Below are 22,824 nucleotides of genomic sequence, written 5' to 3' on the forward strand. Positions count from 1 at the left end.
CATTTGTCATTTCAGATAATCCATAACGTCATTCTTACTAGTACAAATGACGTCACGTTTCCCATTCATGTGTATGGGGCTTTTCGTGCGTTCATGGGCATCGGGATGGCCTATGATTTGAGCTCTTGTACACACTGTAGTGAGGAAAGTATTGCGTAATTGAAGAGCTTTGGGGTGTCCTTGGTTATTGTAGCCTAATGTTTCCATACACCTGATACTACGCCCAACAGTTTGTGGCAGTAATTTAACAAGTTGTAATGCCAAAACGCCAATATAACAGAAAAGAAGAACATGCATCCCTACCATGTGAACTCTGGCAGTAAAAAAAACAACGTAATCGCAGGGCCGGTCCCTGATATTCCCAGGTGGCATGAATGCATTATTTCAATTTCAGATATCCACAACGTTATTCTTCCTATCCAGAATGAAGATTCCAGATATCTGCAATATAATTATGACTAGGAAGAACTCCCATTTCAGATATCTGAAATGCAATTGTTACTGGTCAAAACTCTAATTTCAGATGTCCAAAATGAAACGAACATTCCAGATATCTATATTGTTATTTTGACTATCCAAAATACATTCTGACTAGTAAAAATGTCATTGCAAATATCAAAAATTCCTTTTTTGGCTATTAAAAAGGCAATTTTAGATATTTACAATTAGAATTGTGACTAGAAACAATACAATTGCAAATATCCACAAATGTAGAGATGATATCTGATAACAGGTTAACATAAAAAGGGTTCATTGACTATCCACAATTATATTTTAGATATCCATAAAAGCATTTTTACTCATTAAAAATGTATTATCACTGGTTATAATGTCAATAGAGTATTCAACAACATAAATTTTACCGGTAAAAATTGTATTTCAAGACATACACAACTTCAATTTTACTGGTCAAAATTAAATTTAAGATGTCTAGAAATCATTTCAATTTTTTGTGGCTGTTTTAGCATTTAATAGCTAGAATGGATATGTATTGAAAACATCCATAATACAACTTAAATTTTGTTTTGACCAGTAAAATCAAAGTTGTAGATATGTTCTTATTTTGGATACCTCTATTGGCATTCAAACTAGAAATAGTAGAATAGTAGAAATGCTATTATGAAGATGTAAAATGTAATTACAGTTGGGAACGTGGTTTAATTTAATATTAAAACTGCTTGCTAACACAGGTAAAAATCATGCTGAAGGAAAATTATTCTGTAGTTTACACTACAGAGTTTTATCTTAATTTATTTGTGCATTGTTTGTATTCATTCTTAAATGTATCTAAATGTTCAGAATTTTATCAACCTTGATGAAAATAAATTATTTTGTAATTGTTTTTATTTATTTTGCTATTTTGTTCATTCATTCACCCATCTATTAATCCACATGTCGGTACACCCATGTAATTAACCAGCTGGCAAGAAATTCACTTTTTATTTTGTGTTTCTGTTATTGTTCTTGGTTATTTCAAATCATTTTAGCAGTTTAATAATAATCCCCAGGCCTGATTTGTATTTTTCCTTTTTATTGATAAAATAATTAAAAAGACAAACATGATCCTTAAAAGGTAATTACTCATTTCACCCACTAATTAAGCTTTAATTTCATTTGATGTAATCATCTATTACATAAAGGTATAGTCCTCAAGGCAAGCAAGCGCACTTCCTAGGGAAGCCCAGCAACACCTACATGAGTGTAAACAAATATATCCATAACCAATCATAATTACAACATTGAGCAACAAACTGACGGATGCAATAACGAACACTTAAGAGTTTTTTTCATCCCCGCCTATGCATTTCCTTATGTTATTCTATATGTCTTCTTTGGGATATTTATTGTATATGCACAGATTAAGTTTGGGGAGGAAACCCATAGTGACAGGAAAACCAACTTCTACACAACACTGGTATGGCTTACCCCTCTCATTGCTTATTCCACACTACTAGCTAGCTAGTTAAACAGAAATGTAGACACATTTGCACTGATTCATAGTCAATTTTTGAATAAATAGCCAACTTGCATTAGACAAGTCTGCAAATCTAACACTGTCTTTAAAGATCAGTCTACCATCACTTTGTGAATGCGTTGTGAACCGACAAACAGACAACAAATGAAACAAAGCAAAAACTACATTAAAATACTGAAAAATTAACGTATGCAAGACATTTTCAGTATCCAGACGGTATGTCTAAAAGAAATAATTGTCATCATCATACATCTCTCTCACTCTATACAGTTTAACTATTTTCACTTGATAAGGAAATCCTAACTATCCACTTATTGATACATTTTTTTTGACATAGACATTTTGGCAACAGCAAAAGCTGCAGGTAACCTTGTGCTCTTATTATGTTTATCATTTTTTTATTATATATATATATATATATATATATATATATATATATATTAATATAGACAGTAAGGGCTCTCGCTGCCCCTTGAATGATCGAATATGTGTTCGGGACATAGACTATTAAATTATTGGACGAAGCTTCCTGTAATTGTGGAAAATATTATCTGTTTTGTGCAATAACACTGGCTTAAAATGCGTGCAATACTCAACTGCTACCATTACTATTATTATTATTACTTTTCATCATTACAACTCCTTAATTATGTAAATACCATATCATAACATTCCTTTAACTATGTAAATACCGTACATATCCACACTCCTTATATTTCTTTCTTTAGATTTCTACTTGATTATTTATACTACTGGTGCAACTGCAACACAAAATTTTCCTATGGAGATCAACAAATGATGATTCTGATTCTGATTCTGATTTTGATAAATCAAATGTGGAAGTGCCTCAAACCTGCATCTTATTTAATTTCCAGCATTGGTTGGCTCTTATGTTTGTTTTATTGAAAAGAAGCCTATGAGAAAATGATGCTGATTCTCTCTTGATTGATTACCTCAGTACCTCACCATGTATGGAGGCATATTGAGTGTCCCTGGTTCCGACTATGACCAGCGGCCCTTTGTTGCATGTCAACCCCCTCTCTCTCCACTTTCATGTGTTCAGCTGTCCTATAAAAATAAGGCCCAAAAATGATCTTACATTTTTTTTAAACTGACAATAAAGCATGGGAATCTTCACACAGACTTGTCAAATTTTATTTTAAACTTTAAGTTTGTTCACCCACTTCTCCCCTGCTGTTTCTTTATGCTTTTGACAGCTAATACAATTAGAGTATTTTTCATGTTTGGGATGCTTTAACTTAATTAAGCGGAATTAAGTAATTGAGGAGATTAGCAGACGAAATAAATTGATATGTCTAATTTGTTTGAAATGGAGGGAGCAGGATCATGGGGGCAGCGTTTGTGCCACCGCCACTACTACAAGGACTGAAGTATGGGTAGATTTTCTCAGTGAAGGAGCAGCCAGTAAAGGAGTAGATCAGAGCTGCAGCATCTACGTCATAAAATGAGACCAGACCTTCCTCATAATCCACAAACACCCCCACCTTCTGAGGCTTCCTCTTCAGTAAGAGAAGGACACCAGGGCCTGCAAGAGCTTTATACTCATCTACATTTCTCAACCATATACTCCAAAAGCCATTCTTAGGGGACAATCGTACCTTTCCCTTTCTGATGACCGATTCAATGGCCACCCCTAGGTCCCATTCAGTTTTGCCTCCAACCTCAACTTCGTAGTAAAATCTACCTGAAGAGAAACTCTGCTTTCCTAAAACACCGTTACAGATGGAGAATCTCAAAGGGTTGTCTGGGACATCATTTTGTGTATCACTACACTTTACTTGTTTCCCACCCTCCGACAGGATGAGATAGGGACTAGCAGTGTCAGGATCAAGAGTAACATCTACTGCATACTGCTTAACCCTCTTCAGCTCAACATCAGCACACAGCTCCTTCATCTCTTTACGGAGTGTCTCCTCCAGCTGAGCCACAGCTCTTCCCACAGTGCCCATGAATGAAGACTGAAATCGGACGTCCGTCCAGTTTTTGGTGGGTGGAGCAGGGATTAAGGATGGGAGGCTTTGAAGAAAACGGAGGTGGTCGTCAGTGCGTGAGAGATTCTCCACCTCTGTGCTTCTCTTCATCAGCTCGGAGATTTCCCATTCAAGCTCTTTGATGAAACCTTCAGCCTGTTTCTCTGCTTTTTTCTGCTTCTCTTCAATTGCATCCATAAGATGAGCCAGGCCTCTCTCAACAGAATGGATCAGAGCAGTGAAGACCTGAACACTGGCTGCTGTCTCTCTGTCTGCATCATCCTTGCTGAGCTTCAGTGAATCTTTCATCTGCTGAACCTTCAGTCGCCTCTCCTGTATCATCTGTTGAATTTCAGCCTGCGTCTTCCCCAGTTTAACCTTCTTGTGTTTATATTCTTCCATCAGATGAACAATGGAATGTCTCCTGTGGTCTGATTCAGTGCAGAACTGACATACACACACCTGATCTGTCGTGCAGAACAGCTCCAGAGGTCTATCATGCCTCTTACACATTCTGTTTTCCAGGTCCTCCACAGGGTCGATCAGCTTATGTCTTTTCAGGCCTGTGATTTGGTGATGAAGCTCCAGGTGAGTTTCACAGTAGGAGGCCAAACACACCAGGCAGGACTTCAGAGCCTTCAGTTTGGGTTCAGGGCAGACATCACAGAGCACTGAGCAGCTGCTGACTTTCTTTATGTTGGACATCCTGAAATGATCAGCCATCTCAGATATGAATGTATTGACCCGCAACAAAGGCCTTCTGTCAAAAAGATCTTTACACATGGGACACTGGCTTTGGACATTAATCTTCCAGTGTTCTGTGATGCAGTTCTTGCAGAAGTTGTGTCCACACGGTATGGTGACTGGATCAGTGAACACATCCAGACAGATGGAACACAGAAAGTGCTCTTCAGAAAGGAAATTGCAGACAGCAGACATGTCTAGAAAACAAGAAAAAAAAGGGAAACAATTTACTTTCTCACTCCTCCTTCTGTTCTCTCATTATAAGCTTTGGGTCTCAAAGATCAACACAAGGAGTCCTAGCACACGTCCTCATCAAACTGCACAATGTAATGGTTTAAATGTGGTGTCAGCAGATCTCTCAGATTTTCTTTTTTCTACAGCAAATAGCCATGAAAAAAAATATTTCTTTGAAAGGTGGAAGTACTGTTAAAATAATACTTTGTTGAAAGGAAAGCACACAAATAACATTACATTGTATTACCTTTTACTGATAACAATAACAAAATGATTAATGCTTGAATGAACACAACTGTCCCAATTCTTAGACAATGTATCAAAAAACAGAAAAACATGATCCGCTTCAAAGGCATATTTATGTATAACAGTATTATTAGAAAGTTTTATTTTTAAAGGCCAGTTATTTCATGTATCAGGATACTATGCATCGTGATAAAGTTCCCTTGGCCTTTAGAATTAAAATAGCCCCCCCCATCATCATCACATACCCTTCACCATACATAGAGATAGGCATTGAGAACTTTCCATAAGATCATCTCTCAATGCAAATCAAACAAGCTAACTGAAATAACACCACGCCAATCTCTATGTATGGTGATGGGTCTATATGTGATAATGTGGGGGGGGGGGGGGGGGGGCATAATATCCTGATCCATAAAATAACTGGCCTTTAATAATAAATACCTGCCTGCCTCTATGGGAATTTAACATAGGGGGGTGTATACTTATGCCCCCTGTATTTTAACATAGAGGTGTGTATACTTATGCCCACTTTATTTTACAATACATTATTCATTCACAAAGACAATTGGTGTCCTTAAAATATTGGATCTTCCAAAAAAATTTGAATTAAGGTATTATGATCAGTTTCCAAAATATGTTTTTTTGTTCCTCTTTTTAATCGACTTTAAGTAACCTACATGAAGTATATCAAAACAAGTGAACCAGATACTGAAGGCTAATATCTGTCATAATCACTAAGTCCCCTCAGTAATCCCTAAAACATCTGACGCCAGTGTTACACCTTTTCGCTCTGAGCTCCCGCATGCACACAATGACGAAAAGAAAGCCACAAATCTGAAATGATTTCTGACACAGAAATTAGACCTGTTTTTTTGCTTTTGAGGTTCTTGTTTATTTAACTAGCCGCTTTAATATAAATACAGGAAAACACTAGGCCTATTTCCTTTTTAATGCCCACAATTAAACCACATTTTGCACTGTTTTTCAGATTGATTGAATAAAATTCTATGCTCAGTAAAGGACGGACCACAGACCCTTTCCTTTGCTTTTTTACTACGAGAGTATTTTGAATGGCAGTAGATTGTCCTACTGGGGCTCGTAATACAATCCTGGTGCTAATGGGACGACTAAATTAATGCCACTTCACCTGAATTTTTTTTCTAGCACTATACAGAATGGTACTAGACTTTATAGTTGTTGCTACATCACACACAGACGCACACACACACACACACACACACACACACACACACACACTAACAAATCATCCATGTACTCACCCGTGGGTTTCTGATGTGTTTTTCGTAAACAAAAGCTGTTGGCCTACTCCAATAGAGAACACCAGACGTCTCTCTGCAGCACTGAGTTTCTTTCACTTTCATTTCAGGATTTTGGCGGAAAAAACAGTCCTTTTTCTCCAGTGTTGCTCCGCCTCTCATAAAATCTGTGGGCTAGAGCTGAAATTCATTTAAACAAAGATATAAGCACGGCATGACTAGCAGCTACATATGTCTTCTCTTGCCACAATACAAGGCAAAATACATAGAGAATTTTATATATAGGCCAACTATAATTTTTATTTTTGTATTCTTTTTTTATTGTTTCAAAGTACCCTTTGAGGGACATGCACATAATTCCTTTAGTATCTACAATTGTATCATAAGTATCCTGTTTACTTGTATTAATATTATTTTTTAAAGTTTATATGCATGTTTATTCTTATGCATTGGCAACACAGATGGATTTTTTTGTCATGTCAATAAAGCAACATGAATTTAAATTGAAGTATATATATATATATATATATATATATATATATATATAATATATAGAGAGAGAGAGAGAGAGAGAGGAGACATTCTGAACAGGATTAGGGCCACATGGGCAAAAAAGCTATATTTTGGAAAGAGGGGCGTTGAGGTGCCCTTGGGGGGGCGTTTGTTTGAAGGTTAAAACCAAGATTCACAATAACAATGTTGACACTTTAAACTACTTACAAAAAACAGTGGTGTGCAACATTAACCCTCTATTGCATGTTGTTGCCATATGGCAACAAATTCTTTTTCTTAGTGTTTTTCACAATAAACCATGTAAAATGCATTGTTTTTTGTTTAATTGTGTAAATAGGTCTTTTATTTTGAAGTTGTACCCATTTGATGACTTCACATACCCACAGAATCCTGTCCCCCCCCCCCCCCCCCCTTTTTCTGGACATGTGCCACACTAAGGCTCACGCTCCAGGATCAGCCAAAATGTCGTTTTTCTCAATTTTAGAAGCATTTCTTTGAAGAAAAGAAAATTCAACTGTTATCTGGAATAAGTCAACTTTAATTTTTCATCATTTAAACCAGTTAAAATGTTGTATTTTTTCTGTAAAAGGCTAAAATTAATTTGTTGCCATATGGCAACATTATGCAAATATTGAGGTGAAATGTGTACATTTTGCCTAATGGGCTCAATTGAATTACTATAACTTTAGGCTACTCTAACACTATGTTTGCAATTAATTATAGTATTTTCAAAGAAAAACATAAAATGTATTTATATTATGTTATTTCAGCCATTTTGTAATTAATATATTTACTAAATTATTAATTACACACTAATGTAAATGAATTTCTCACCAATAAAATGGAGTTACTCCAAAGGAAATCATGTTGGCGCACTCAAATCAATCGGTGTGTCCAATGACATTTATAGTCAATATACCCTTCTGGTTTAAATAAGGAGTTCCTAAAGGAAGATTATGTATCAGAAATATGTTTCCAGTGGTCATATAGTTCAGTAATTGTAAGTTTAGTCAGTGTGTTGTACTTATTTTGCCCTTAATCAAGTACATTGTATCCGTGTGTCTTCTTTCAGGTGTACATGACAGACTTATTACAGTGTTTTTATTAATAATTATCAAAAACTACAATTAAAACTAAACTAATTTGACTGTAAACACATTGGGCTATACATGTAGATACATATAAGTTGAATTTGTTTCGTAATTATTTCAATAAAAGCATGTTTTTAAAGAAATAATGGATTTTTTAGCACTTTCCACGAATGCGCGTTGTTGCCATATGGCAACAAATTACCAACTACCCCCCCTTCATTTTAAAAAAAAATATTTCTTTGCAATTGCATTATTTAAGCATCCTGGAGTAATAAAAACACATCAAGACATTTTTACCATGTTTAAAAAATAATTCATGCAATAGAGGGTTAAACCTGCAGTGGACGAGACGGTGTCTCATATGATCATAATCATAACTCTTCTTCTCTTCTGCGCTTCTGTCAACTTCGTTTGGCGCAGCTCCGTGCTGGACGTCGCGGGGTTCTCAAGCCTGACGCATTGGCTTTGAGACACACGCATTTAAAGTAGTTTGCACGCTCACACGCCACACTTTGTGTTTCCCACGCTGAGAAGGCCACGCCCATCAAGTTGTAGCTACATGATGGACGAGACGCAGACACACGGAGTGAAGTTTCCTGCCGCCAGCACGCATCGGTCCCCCATGTTTTAAACAGTGTCGGCCACCATAAATTCGTTACTAGGCAACATAGACACGCGAACACACGGAGCAGGTAAGTTGGAAGAAATGTAACATTTTCATTATGCACTTCAGCTCTCTTTTTACATTCCACTGTCACACTAAAGGCTTGCTCTGGGGGGGGGGGGGGGGGGGGGGGGGGGGAATTGCTAGAATTGATTGATTTTATCCTTAGTTTATATTAGGCAGCATTGGTTTAACACAGGCTGTGGGTATTGTGGTTGTCTATTTAATGTGTTTATCTACCCCCCCTTTGTGTCAGAATGGCCTGACCAGCATAAGTTTCCCCCATGTCTCAGTCTTGTTAGGCCTGTTTGGTTATGTTACCTGAGTTAGTTTAGGTGACACCTCTTTTATGTGCCCAGGACTTTCTGTTTTCTGAAAATTAGTTGTTTTTTTAGTTTTGTAAATAAAAATCTACATTTTTCTTAAAGTCTACCTAACAACTCATTGTGCCTGCCAGCTTGGTCCCTCACACAAGTGTAAATCTGTGCAAAGTGTGAAAAAAATTACTAAATGTCATGTCATGGGGTTTAGCTTGTTATTTGACTGAGCTTTTTATTTGACTGAGCTCCCCTCCAGACAGAAATTGAGTCATTTAATGAAAATTGTTGAAGAGTTTTGACGCTTCTGTCACTGCCTTTCTAAACCTGTATTGTGACTCTTTAAACCAGTCTCTGTCTCCCTTTCTGAACGTCTCGTCTCTTCTTTCACCAACCGTCTAAGTTTGGCTGTAAACCAGGGCTTGTCGTCATTGAACCTCGAGTGTTGGTATGCAGCACTCCCAGCCTTTGTGTGCTCGCCCAAGCTGTTAGTCCTGAAAACATCCCAATATGTACTTCCAAAGACGGCTGAAGGTCCACCCCAGCTTCACTGGTCCACTTCTTAGATGTCCTTACAACAAGTTTAGAAACTTTAGTCTCTGCCTGTATGAGGGAATCAGGTGGACCATGGTATGGTCTGAGTTTCTCAGTGACTGCGTGATGAGCATTGCTGACTGTTGTTTTACAGTAATTATAGTGTTTCTTTATGTTCTTACAGAAAATATGGCACATCATAACCACCCAATAGTTGGAGATCTCAGGAAAACCGCCCCGATACCAAAGGACACACTAAAGGTCCGGGGCTACGACTTCAACCAGGGAGTGGACTACCGCACCCTGCTGAAGGCTTACCTTACCACAGGCCTGCAGGCCACTACAGTTGGATTGGCTATCCAAAAGGTCAACGCAATGGTGAGACAGGTGGTACAAAGGGACAACTTCAGTGAATGCCCATGTTCCTTTTGTCAAATTTATTGTTTAGCTTTGGTGCTACAAGAAGCATATGACACTGTTGTCCAAACCCACGCAATCAACAGACAGAGACGGCATCTTGGAAGTTTGTGATCAATTCTGTATGGTGATGTCACCAAGTGGTGTCCCATTTCATAGGGGGATGTTTTCACCCCTACCCCTTATCCCTTGGTTTCAAGGGCCAAGGGGTAGGGGTAAGACAGAGAAATGGGATTCAGCCTTAATCTAAAGACAATGGTCTGGGGGAATACTTGATTCTGATTGGCTGCAGGGTGTCCACTTAAAAGGGATAAAGGACATCTACTAGTTCCGGTGAAACTGACTGATTCTAAATGAAAGCACCAGTGTGCAACTATTTCAGATTGATTGTGGCAACTAGGATGGGATGGTGGGCTCTGAAAAACCCTTAGAAATAAAGAAGAGACCGACAACGCCACTCTGGGGATTTCACCCAGGGAATAGACTTGGACTTATAATGAGGAAAGCATAGAGGTTTAATTGTACAAGAAGCAGGGGGACATGGTTCTGTTTTAAAGACAATTACTTTATTATACAGTGAAAAGAATTAAACATTTGCATAAAAACAATAAAATAAAAAATCACACAGGGGTTAAGGGGAGAGTGCTGAGGCCTAGAGTGAGTAGTTAATGGGAAGTGGGGTCTCAGGGAAGAATCACCCCGATCACACGCAGACACACACACACACACACACACACACACACACACACACAAACACACACAAACACACAGTGGTGAATAAAAACAATGTTGTTGAGGACACAGCACAAAGGAGGGATACACAACCACCAGGGGCACTAATAGCACCACCTTTGGCACTCAGCAACTGTAGAGACAGGGAAAAAATACATGTACAGTATGTTACATTGATCCAAAGATAACGAAGTCTATCAACTCATCAAAACTCTCTTTGTATTTTCTTAGTGTGGCTACGTTTACAAAGAAAGTGTAGTCCAGCGACATTCACACGCAGACGCTCGAGTGATGCGTTATGCGTCCCCACTAAGAAAGGACAACAGCAGCTTCAGCTTTGGAGAAGAAGAGGACATAAAAATCACAAGATAATTCCCTCTTCTGAAGAGTCATGTTTTTTTTAACCCTCCTGGATTGGGCGGCGTAAACACTACTAGCAACTGTGTGGAGGAGGGGTGGGGGTGGTGCATGATTCACTGACCTAAGCACTATGGCTTTAAAAAATGAGAATCTGTTAATTCCAACTTTGAGTGTAGTCCTCCAGTGCCTTGTCCTCTGAGCTCCACAGGATGGCACGAACACACAAGCTGCAAGAAGTACGTTACACTCTACACTGCCCTTCTGAACGGACTTTGTTCCACTGCAATCATCTCTTATCCCATTGGCTACTTCAGGCTGCGGCTGACAGTACGTTACACATGGTGGATCATTCCTACGGTGTCGTATGCGAACGCACTGCAACTAAGAAATTAAGCAAATTAAGAAAACATCTTTTCTTAGAAAACATATTTTTTTAATTTGACAAACATGCACAGCATTTAGCAAATACGGTGCAAGTACACCAACACTACCAAACAATGCAAAAAAGCAAACCAACCCCGAAAACAAATGCAACAGAAAAACGCTGCATCGAGTTTACTCAGCGGAAGTTCTTGAGGCCTCTAGGCGGAGCGTTAAGTGGAATTGTCGACCCCACGGAGAGAGAGAGAGAGAGGCAATATTAAAAGACGCATATTCATTTTTACATTTGGCCCTAGTCTTTTACAGTATTATAAAAAAACAACAGGTTATATGTTAGAGACTGATTTTTACAAGAGATTGCTAGCTCTTGTACTTTAATACAAGATACTTTAAAGTCCATATATGTTACTGAAAAAAAACACTTCAAAATATAAATACAAAAATTAGGAAAACAAAATATCCACTCTCTGACATAACCTCGCCTTCCGTTGTGTAAACTGGATGCAGCGTTTTTCTGTTGCATTTGTTTTCAGGGTGTGCTTTTTTTAAATTCCTATTGCAGGGCGTTTCTGTATTTGGTTGTGATGTGTGCATTTGCAGCGCGTTTGATAAATGCTGCACATGTGTTGTCAAAGTAATGAAGATGTTTTCTTAATTTGCGTGTGTTTTGTCCATTTGCATGTGTTTTCTTAAGTTGCAGGGTGTTTGCCCCTGTCAGCCACCGTACATTCCTTTACTATCAAAATCTATTTACTGATGGCCAACTACTGTGTTATGACTGGGATTCTGATAGAATAACATTAGCTTTATGGATCATAGCTGGCTGAGCTAAAGGGTTCTATGAGCTGGGCAGAATATAAATATCTCCTGTTGCTAAGCGTTGCAAGTCACATCTAAGGTCTTTCCTATTAACTGGAACAGTGTACAACATTTGAATTCCATAAGAACCTAATGAGATGGGATTGATTGTTTCAGGTATAAGTCAAACCCTCAGGTGTACCCTGGGAAACGGAGTTATTGTTTGAAAAAAACGTTTTGATTGTAAAAGTCATTTAAAAAATGTTATTTGGCAAGTCACCAGCATCTTCCTTCTTCCACTAATTCCTAACAATGGACACCTCATCAGGCATTAACCCTTACTTATTTACTGATGGCAGTGCATATATAAGCAGCTGGATTGATGATTGCCTTTTCTAGTTGTATCAGTGCTTTTAATGCCCACAGATCGAGAGGCGTCAGCAACCACTGGAGGGAGGTGTTGATGAAGACCCATCAACCTGCCCCTGCCTGAAGAGCTGCACCATCTTCCTCAGTTACACCTCCAACCTCATCAGCAGCGGACTCAGGGAGACTATCCGCTACCTCGCAGAACACAAAATGGTACAACCCTCCTCAACTAGGAAGCATTAGGCTCGTTCGAGATGAGCCAGGTCTGCGCAGAATCGATCACCGGCGATCGGCGCCCGTTGCATGCCGGTTAGATTTGTGTTTTGTTTTTTTGTTTTTTTAAATGCCATCTTTATTTCAAAAAATACAAAACAGAACACCAACGACACACAAAAGTAAAAAATATAAACACAAAAAACATAATAATACAATACAATTTGCCAGGGGAAGCTTAAAGGTCATTAGAGAGATAAGGAGGACCATATTCTGACAGTTTTAGCTGCCTTCTTGTTATGGGAGCCCGAAATCAGATTTATATAATGCACAACATCATGGGAAAAAAGAATAAAATTAGGTTTTTTAGAACTGAATTTACATTTGTGAATATGAAATTTGGCCAAAAGGATTAATAAATTTATAATAAAAAATATCTTTACTTTGAGTTCTATAAAAGCAAAATACAACATTTTCCCATAATAAAGCAAAGTCTTTATAGATACGGTCAATGATAAATCTGCTGAGGTGTTGCCAAAATCTTCTGGAGTATAAACAATACCAAAAAAGGTGTAAAACAGTTTCTGGGTGATCTTCACAGAAAGAACAGTTTGCATTGATGTCGCTTTTAAATTTTAGCATGTAATGATTGGCAGGGTAATATCTGTGTGTCTAAACGATACTTCTTTCACCTTGTTCACTATCAGGTTAGATTTGTGTCCGACTTGGTCCCGACTTGCTCTGACGTCATGCACACGTGGGCAACGGAAATCTCACGAGAGCAAGGCGGCCGCAGTTCTGAGACGCAGGCGGCGCAGTTGCTTTTCACCGACTGCAAGAGCCAGGAGGACCCATGCGGACCCAGAGCATGCTGGGAAACGCCGGCTTCTCGGCTGATTTAAAATCTGATTGGTTTACAACATGATGACGTTTTATATAAACTTTTTTCATCGTTTTTGAATCGGAGGGATTTTAATTGCTATTTGTCTGATTTAAAGACTTATTCCGTCCAGAACACATGTTGTGTGGCTGATAGAGACGTTTAGAAGTCAGAGAGACTAGATCTGAGCAGATCACTGATCATCTACAGTGTGTTGTTAATTAAAATCAGCAACATATCGCATGTAGAGTGCTTTGACAGCTACTCTGTCATAACTAAAACAACTGGAGACTGTGTACCAGCTGATATCTGGGTCTGATTACATTTTAATAAATCGGAATCGCACAACAGTGTTTTTGTCACTTCCTGTCCAGCCTGAAGGCTGCTGGAATCGGCTGGAAACTGTCCGACTTAACCGCAGCTTTTTGTCACCGCCCCCCCGCTGCTGCCGCCTGCTCTCGCCCACTTTACAGGCGAGGCGCAGTTCATCTCGAACGAGCTTATTAACACCAGGTTTTCATTGTTTTTCTAGATATTAAAAAAAATCTCTTTGATATAGCCTTTATATACACAGTATTTTCACTACTTTACACACTACATGATTAATTCATTAGTTGAGAAGATTAATCAATTATGAAACTAATCGTTAGCTGCAGCCCCTGATACATACATTGTATTCTGTCTCTGTAGGTGGATGTCTTAGTGACCACAGCTGGAGGTATAGAGGAGGATCTGATGAAGTGTTTCAGCCCGGCTTACATTGGAGACTTTACTATGTCTGGCAAGGATCTGTATGAAAAGGGCCATAACAGGTCAGAGAACATATCAAATTAACAGAATAGGTTCAAAATGTGGCTGTAAATAGAATGGAGAACGATTTCAAGAAAGACGTGAACTAGCTAAATCCCTTTAACAGCCTTAGAGCTGGAAAACCACACATAAAAAGGCACGGTTGGTGAAAAGCTTTGAAAGTAGCATCTCCTCAGGAGTAGTAGGAGACTTGCAGTACCTAACGAGTATGATGCACAATGACCTCACGCTTGTGAGGGGTAGATTACTCGCAGTGAGCAGGGAGCCATGTCATTGGTTCTTTCTGAGTGGACTGCACATTGGATGTGAATTACAGCTGCTAAAGAGGACCGATCTTTTTCACTTCTTTATTAGAGCCCATATATTTTTATGTAAAGACCATTTCAAACAATTTAAAAAAAAGAGTATATTGGAAAAAGGTTACCAACCCTGCTTTTGATTAAAAAGTTGATGGACACAAAAAGGATCAAACTGACTTTTTTGATAATTGATAATGGCCAAACAATTACAAATAAATCCAGTTTCTCAATTGCAGGTATTTGCTTTGATTGTTAACTGAATGGTTGTTTTTTTTGGACTCATAGCATAATTTAGAGGAACATTCAATTCAGTGGCTGTCTTGTTGGCTGCAGGGCTGGAAACACTCTGATCCCGCAAGAAAACTATGTTAACTTTCACAAATGGATGCCTGCGATCTTGAAGCAGATGCTGCTGGAGCAGAACACTCAGGTGTGTGGATTGAACATTTTAACATTTTTTCTAAAATGTTCTAAAATGCAGGGAGAATTGCTGCAAGTTGGGGTTGGGCGATATTGTTAAAATGGTTTAAAACTTCTAGCGTAATATATTTTTCTATATTGTTATTTTTTTATATTGTTGAAAAACCAGCAGCTGACCTGCGTTATGGCAATATTTAACTTCCTTTCCTTTTACTTTTACAAAACATATTGTTGACAATTGCATACATACAATTGCATGTTGGTTTACACTAAATTGTGTCTTAAATGTGAGGGAAATGATCTAAATGTAAGAAAAGTGAGCTAAATAATCAAAATAAATCAGCTTTCAAATTGTATCTGAATTTTTACATTTGGCACCCCATACGTATCTCGATAAACAGTGGCTTATTAATACTTTACATTCACAAACGCACATTATCAGGTTCTTTATAAATAAAGGATTTATATACCTTATATATACCTAAATATACTGCTAAATATACTACCTACATTATATATACCTAAAAATAAAGATTACCAATATCAAAATAAGATAACTGAATGAAAGAAAGGAATGATGGGAACTAACAGAATCAACATATTAATGGCAAACAATGAATGAAGCAACCAAGATGCAGAACAAGACAAATCTGCAGCAGCTTGTCTACAGGACATTAACGTCTGAAGGCCCTGTTGCTATATCTTCCCGACACAAACTAGAGCATCACACCTGGTTCACAGGTAAACAAAAGTTGTCACCTACTCAAATGCGTGGAGGTGGGTGGGTGAGGACAGTCGCAACTTAGTTTCATCAGCTGGTTGTCTCCTGCAGCGCGGCAGGGCAGTGTCTGTCTCTCTCTCTCTCACTGTCTCTCTGTCTCTCTGCGGTATGAGTGTTGGTGCTGGTTCTTTAATCAGCTCCGACTTTAGGCTAGCAAGTGGTTAGCAGAGTGTCCTTGTTGAATTATGAACAGTGTTGGGCAAGTTACTTTTAAAAAGGAATTAGTTACAGTTACTAGTTACTGCTTCCAAAAAAATAACTAAATTAGATACTCAGTTACAAACTATTAAAGTAACTAGTTACTTCAGAAAGTAACTAATGCGTTACTTTCAAGTAAATTGTAAAATGCTCAAATGTGACCCACCCCCCCTTTAATGGAACATAAAATACATATGCATGTTCAATTATTTATGATAAATCTGAATATTATAATGAAATGGACACTTAATACAATGCATTATTAACAGAAACTGTACACACATCTAAACTCTTTTAATGTTGCCCTGGGGCAAAGTTAGACTGGCCTCCAATCAGATGCCATCTATGTAGATATTATGTCTTGTGGACCAATACAAATTACAACATAGATGTATTTGTGTGTGTGTGTGTGTGTGTGTGTGTGTGTGTGGTGTGTGTGTGTGTGTGTGTGTGTGTGTGTGTGTGTGTGTGTGTGTGTGTGAGAAAGAGCAAGGGAGAAGTGAGAAAGTGACAGCGATTAGCTTCGGAGCGAGTAGCCACTCCAGAGTCATAGTGCCTGTTTTCTGACCATGGTGGTAAATCTTTGACTCGCTTGTGTTGTTCGTTGTGTCTCCGACTGCTTATGAACACCCGCCCAACTCTACCTCTGATTGGCTTACCAACTAATTTTACTCAACCTCAGCCAATCGGCAGCATTTACGCGCTTGTCTCGTGAACGGCCCACTAACCAAGGAAGAAAAAAGTCTTTGCCTCTCGGCTCAGAGATCTAGTTGGTCTGATGACAAAAAAAACGCTTCAATTATAATAACGTGCCGCATTTGTTAGCAGTAATAAGGGTGTTTGTGAGAGAGAGCTGTCCTGTTTGTGTCCTTCTTGGATCAGACATTTGGAGAACTAACACCTCCATGTTAGTTGAAATATAAACATCAGTGTGTTTGTTCCAGATTAAGGCCACCAGTTTTGTCCCATTGAATGTAAAATAATTTAGCAGATTTCAGGTTCCTAATATAATTGAAACTTTATCAAATCACTCACTCAACCTACAAGGCAGAGTTCTAAATTCCAACCATTATTGAACATTATACAGGAGGAATTTTTAAAATTGTTGTTCTATCTATTATCAAAGTTGAGATTCTCACTCTAGCCCTGAAATTAAGCTTACTGATTTTTTTTATTTTTTATGTGACTTCTGTTAGGGCATTTGCTGGACTCCATCTAAGATGATCCATCGGCTGGGCAGGGAGATCAACAACCCTGAATCTGTCTACTACTGGGCCTACAAGGTACTGTATGCGAGTGATCTTGGAACAACTGTTGAGTGTTTATGCGGTTACTGAGCAGTGAGCTGATGTCTGTTTCAGAATAACATCCCGGTGTTCTGCCCTGCCCTAACAGACGGCGCTATAGGAGACGAGCTCTTTGTCTTCTCAGCTGAAAACCCGGGCTTGAGACTGGACATAGTTGAAGGTAAGAGAGTCTTACTTACTTACTTATTAGAGGCTTACTTAATTTGTCTCTGTGGTTTAACTTGGTCTTATACAACGCATTTAATTCCAGATATTTCAAAGTTGAACAGCCTCGCAATTGCTGCCAACAGCACAGGGATGATCATCCTGGGAGGAGGTGTAGCCAAACACCAAGTATGCAATGCCAATTTCTGGGTAAGTAGCCTGCATTTTTTACTTTGACGTCCTGAGCCAAAGATACGCTTTGTACTCTTTCTTTCAAAGAAGTGTGAGAAAAGGCTGTTTCTAGAAGTCTTTCAGAGCAGAACACTTTGGTATTAATTATTTTGGCAGCTCATCCAGATCTACCTTCATATGGATGATACCTTACAAAAAGAGATACACACTTTTTTAGGCATTATTAATTGTCCAGCAACACGAGCGATCAGTGCTCATGGTCCACACGAAACATGAACTTTCAAACAAACTACAAAAACTAAAGAGCACAAAGAAACTTAGAAAATAAAGTGCCACTTCACTATACCAACAACGGGAGTCTTGCCCAGGCTTTCATGTGCCAGGTGGTAAACAAGATCAATTCCAAGTGTGCCTAGTTAGAGAGACCAGCTCAGCCAGCCACGCCCTCAGCTGCACCAACACTGCCAGAGAGAGAACAGAAACACACACCACCATGACACCATGACATGAACGTTGACTTTTTGGTTGTACATAAGTTCTGTCTTGTCTGACCCATCCATAGAGAGATTCTTGAGTGCTCAAAAATTACAATATTTCAAAAGGCTGTGGAGGAAACGCAGTTGAAAGTGCACTGTAAGCCAATTGGTCTACCTTCCACAGTGCCACCACATTGATGTGAAATTGATATCTAGTATTTGCATTGGTGCATTAGTACCAGGCTTAATGACACAATGCTTTGTCTCCTTACAGAGGAATGGAGCCGACTATGCAGTGTACGTGAACACGGCTCAGGAGTTTGATGGTTCCGACTCAGGGGGCAGTCCTGAGGAGGCCGTGTCCTGGGGCAAGATCAGTGTAGATGCTAAACCTGTGAAGGTATTTGATATTAAGTATTACATACTATTGTCAAAGTTATGTTCCAATTGTTAATGGTCAACCCGTTCTCACTCCGAACTTGTAAAATACGAACGTTTGGACAGTGGCTGTCAGCGTCTAAAGGGACAAAAAAGGCGCCCTTCGGCGTGTTTGTGGAACGTACCGGGGAGAGCAGCAGCTACACAGGGTTTAGCGAGTAGTATGTAAGGCAGACATTCTGTTTGGGGGGCGGATGGGTCAAACACAAGACTTTCACCCAGAAGACTACTGACTACCATTTGTAGTGTACTTTTCCATTGTCTATATTGTGACTATTATTGCAACTGTGCATCACACCCCCAACCGGCACTGTGGGACAACGCCTACCAAGAGCCTGAGTCTGTCCAAGTTTTTCCTCGCCACTGTTGCACTAGTTGCTTACTCTTGGGGGAATTACTAGAATTGTTGGTGCTTTGTAAATTATAGCGTGTGGTCTAGAACGACTTTATCTGGAAAGTCTCTCGAGATAACACTTATTATCTCAAGAGACTGGGGTTTGTGTCCCGTGTGGTACCTTTCCTAAAGTTGCTTTCTTCTTTAACTGTCCCGTTATTCCCGTGTGTCACAGAAACGTTAGCCCACCCACGACCTTTTCCTTAACATAACAGCATCAAAAGAGACCACCTAGCTCATTTAGATAAGACACTAAAGGAGACCTTTAGCATCAATAACAAGAACAAAGGAACCTGACCAAGCATCTGTATTTTACGAAATGGGAGTGACAATGTGTTGATACAGTAATTTTCAATTCAATTTTATTTATAGTATCAATTCATAACAAGAGTTATCTCGAGACACTTTACAGATAGAGTAGGTCTAGACCACACTCCAGAATTTACAAGGACCCAACAGTTCTAGTAGTTTCCTCCAGAGCAAGCAACAGTGCGACAGTGGCGAGGAAAAACTCCCTTTTAGGCAGAAACCTCGGTCAGACCCAGGCTCTTGGTAGGCAGTGTCTGACGGGCCGGTTGGGGTCAGAATGAAGTGGAAATAACAAAAGTAGAAAAAATAGTAGTTTGTAGCAGTTCTTTGTAATAGTTCATGGCATAGCAGGGCACTGTGGGCATTACAAGGCACAGCAGGATGTAGCTGGGCACCGCAGAGTGTAGCAAGATGAACATGGTATCGCAGAACATGGAGCGGGACCATGGCGACAGCTGCTACCATGATTTTGGAGCCTCTCTGATCCGAGGGAACAGGCTGGGGAAAAAAGAACAAAAGGACTCCGGGGAGTGACTCCCCGGAACTAGGTTAGTAACAAGCATTTCTGGGACATGGATGCACATAAATGGAAAGATAGAAAGATAGAGGAGCTCAGTGTGTCAAAGGAAGTCAGGAAGGTCAGGAGGGTCAAAGTGGGGGATAGGATACAAACCCTAGTTAGGATAGGGGGAGAAACAGTTGGGGTTAGGGTCAGGAAGGTCAAAGTGGGGGATAGGATACAAACCCTGGTTAGGGTAGGGGGAGAAACAGTTGTGGTTAGGGTCAAGAAGGTCAAAGTGGGGGATGGGATACAAACCCTGGTGAGGGTAGGGGGAGAAACAGTTGGGGTTAGGGTCAAGAAGGTCAAAGTGGGGGAAGAGATACAAACCCTGGTTAGGGTAGGGGAGAAACCGTTGGGGTTAGGGTCAGGAAGGTGAGAGTGGGGGATGGGATACAAACCCTGGTTAGGGTAGGGGGAGAAACAGTTGGCATTAGGGTTAGGGTTAGGGGTTAGGGGGTTAGGGTAGGGTTAGGGGGTTAGGGTTAGGGTTAGGGATCTGACAACTATGACGAGAAGCAGGTGGGTTCTATGTCCTAACTATAAACTTTATCAAAGAGGAAAGTCTTAAGCCTACTCTTAAATGTGGAGACGGTGTCTGCCTCCCGAACCCAAACTGGAACCTGGTTCCACAGGAGAGGAGCCTGATAGCTGAACGCTCTGGCTCCCGTTCTACTTTTAGAGACTCTAGGAACCACAAGTAACCCTGAATTCTAATAATCTAAATCTAAAAAGATAAGATGGTGCCTGACCATGAAGAGCTTTGTAGGTGAGAAGAAGGATTTTAAATTCTATTCTAGATTTTACAGGAAACCAATGCTTAGAAGCTAAAACAGGAGAGATCTATTTTCCTGGTTCCTTCCAGAACACGTGCTGCAGCATTCTGGATCAGCTGAAGAGAATGGACTTTTTCGAGCAGCCTGATAATAAAGAATTGCAGAAATCCAGCCTAGAAGTAACAAATGCATGGACTAGTTTTTCTGCATCATAAGTACAGTCTATACAGTAGATTGGCCCAATATAATTATATTTTTAAATAATCACGATCTCTGTGTAGAGCAAAAGCAGACATGATGTATTTCAAAGGTAATTTATCCTGCCATCACAATTTAAAAAAAACATGGCTCATTTTGAATCTTTGATTGAATCTTTGCTTCTCATTTCTGTCTTTCCAGGTGTGTGCAGATGCTTCCATCATTTTCCCCCTACTGGTGGCGGAGACCTTTGCAGTCCATGCTAAAAAGATGACAACTGGCAAAGAAAACAAATGAACCAATTGTCTGGAATACAAAGCTTCAGATGGAATCAGTCATATTCCACATTGCAAACCTTGAAAATGAAAAAATATATAATTCTGGGCTGTCTAAAATAAAATTGACTTTCTTTAAATGCTTTAAATTTTGTACATTTTTTCAAATTTATTTATTACAATAAGTTCCCTATGCAGGTGGAAATCATAACTAAATTGCAGAATTTTTTTTTTTCTTTATGTAATTATTTTATCAAGCTTCATAAATCCATGAAGGAAAAAAGCAAATGGGTATTCAGCACAATGAGGGAATCCAAAAATCTGATTAAAATCATAAAATTTACAAGACGTCTTACATTTCAAATCCATTGGAAAAAAACATTCAAATTAGAACTTTATTTTTAATGCCAGGTCAGCTGTTGGCGCAATCAAATACATCATTGTGTCATCTGCGTATAAATGGAATTTACAGTGTCTGTCTTATACTTTATATAATACAGAGAAAAAAGGATCTGCCTTCATCTGAACAAGAGATGTAAATGATCAGTTTACACAGGAGAAATGCTTGCAATATTGTTGGCAGATCAGTGCATAGAGGATGAACACTGAGAGCAATCCTTTTTTTCAGACTAAAGCTAATCACCAGGGGTATGGGCTGCAGCTGGAACACTGTAATTTCTCATTTTATTGGGATCAACATCTATCTGTTTATCTATCTATCTATCTATCTATCTATCTATCTATCTATCTATCTATCTATCTATCTATCTATTGTTTTCTTGTGCTTGCTGTCTTTTAAGAGGAACTAAGGAAGAGACGGAGGCGGTCACTGAGGATGGAAGCCACAGCAGCAGGTTGGCCCTGGTTTGCCAACATGGATGGGGCATTAGAGCAGTCTGCTGCAGTCTGACTGCCCCGATCCAGGAGGACAAACCAGGGCCAGGTGCTGCACTAGCATCACCAGAAGGGAGAGATGATGAGGAGGAGAGGGAAAGCAAAAGACGAGAGAGCTGGGAGGCAGAGGCCAAAGAGAGATGTTCAATTGATTATTAGCTATATTAAATATTGGCATTTAAAAAATAAATGTATTATATTAAGTGCTTTATCTGTGTCTTTAAGTTTTCAGGTGTGCATATAATATAAACTGTTTTTCAATGTCAATTTTTCCATCAAATTGTGACCTGGACACAGGAAGCTTCTAACTGAATAATTATATTCAGATGCTACCTGTTTTAATAATAACTCGTTAGGTGTACAAGCTCTAAAAAGACATTAAAGAAACATGTATCTTCATTATAACATTTATTCAAACATTACTATATACTGTACACGCAAGTATATTCAACATGAAGGGCGATCAGATTCAGCTGCTGATGGTGTTGCTTCAAGACTGCAGACAGAAGGAGAAAGGTTTAAGTTAATTATCCAAACTGTCCTGGTAACATTAGGTTAGTCCGGTAGTTAACCAAACTGTCCTGGTAACATTAGGTTAGTCCGGTAGTTATTTTCCAG

General features: G+C 39.1%; 2 protein-coding genes across 3 annotated transcripts; one reads left to right on the forward strand and one right to left on the reverse strand.

Annotated features, from left to right (window-relative positions):
* Positions 1–2,883: 2,883 nt before the first annotated feature.
* On the reverse strand, positions 2,884–8,706 carry LOC116673241 (E3 ubiquitin-protein ligase TRIM21). Its single transcript, XM_032505427.1, has 3 exons — positions 8,407–8,706; positions 6,471–6,647; positions 2,884–4,907 (listed from the first exon to the last, which is right to left on the reverse strand). Exon 3 carries the CDS (start codon positions 4,903–4,905, stop codon positions 3,292–3,294), a length of 1,614 nt encoding a protein of 537 aa, XP_032361318.1. The 5' UTR covers positions 4,906–4,907; positions 6,471–6,647; positions 8,407–8,706; the 3' UTR covers positions 2,884–3,291.
* Positions 8,482–21,448, forward strand: LOC116673243 (deoxyhypusine synthase). 2 transcript variants are annotated; one of them, XM_032505430.1, is made up of 10 exons: positions 8,482–8,763; positions 9,750–9,964; positions 12,701–12,856; positions 14,427–14,548; positions 15,179–15,275; positions 17,441–17,527; positions 17,606–17,711; positions 17,802–17,905; positions 18,638–18,763; positions 21,239–21,448. In XM_032505430.1, the coding sequence occupies exons 2-10, from the start codon at positions 9,776–9,778 to the stop codon at positions 21,332–21,334; spliced, it is 1,083 nt and encodes a 360-aa protein (XP_032361321.1). In that variant the 5' UTR covers positions 8,482–8,763; positions 9,750–9,775; the 3' UTR covers positions 21,335–21,448. The 2 variants fall into 2 exon arrangements, with proteins under 2 accessions (XP_032361321.1, XP_032361320.1); XM_032505429.1 differs by having other exon boundaries at positions 8,489–8,763; positions 9,771–9,964.
* Positions 21,449–22,824: the final 1,376 nt, after the last annotated feature.

This window comes from Etheostoma spectabile, chromosome 23 (assembly GCF_008692095.1).
Source record: "Etheostoma spectabile isolate EspeVRDwgs_2016 chromosome 23, UIUC_Espe_1.0, whole genome shotgun sequence".
NCBI lineage: Eukaryota > Metazoa > Chordata > Actinopteri > Perciformes > Percidae > Etheostoma > Etheostoma spectabile.

Excerpts from the sequence above, each read along its gene's own strand:
- LOC116673241 (XM_032505427.1), bottom strand. The coding sequence starts at position 4,905 with ATGTCTGCTGTCTGCAATTTCCTTTCTGAAGAGCACTTTCTGTGTTCC.
- LOC116673243 (XM_032505430.1), top strand. The coding sequence starts at position 9,776 with ATGGCACATCATAACCACCCAATAGTTGGAGATCTCAGGAAAACCGCC. Across the intron at positions 9,965-12,700 it reads TCCAAAAGGTCAACGCAATG|ATCGAGAGGCGTCAGCAACC; the intron begins GTGAGACAGGTG and ends TAATGCCCACAG. Across the intron at positions 14,549-15,178 it reads TATGAAAAGGGCCATAACAG|GGCTGGAAACACTCTGATCC; the intron begins GTCAGAGAACAT and ends TGTTGGCTGCAG.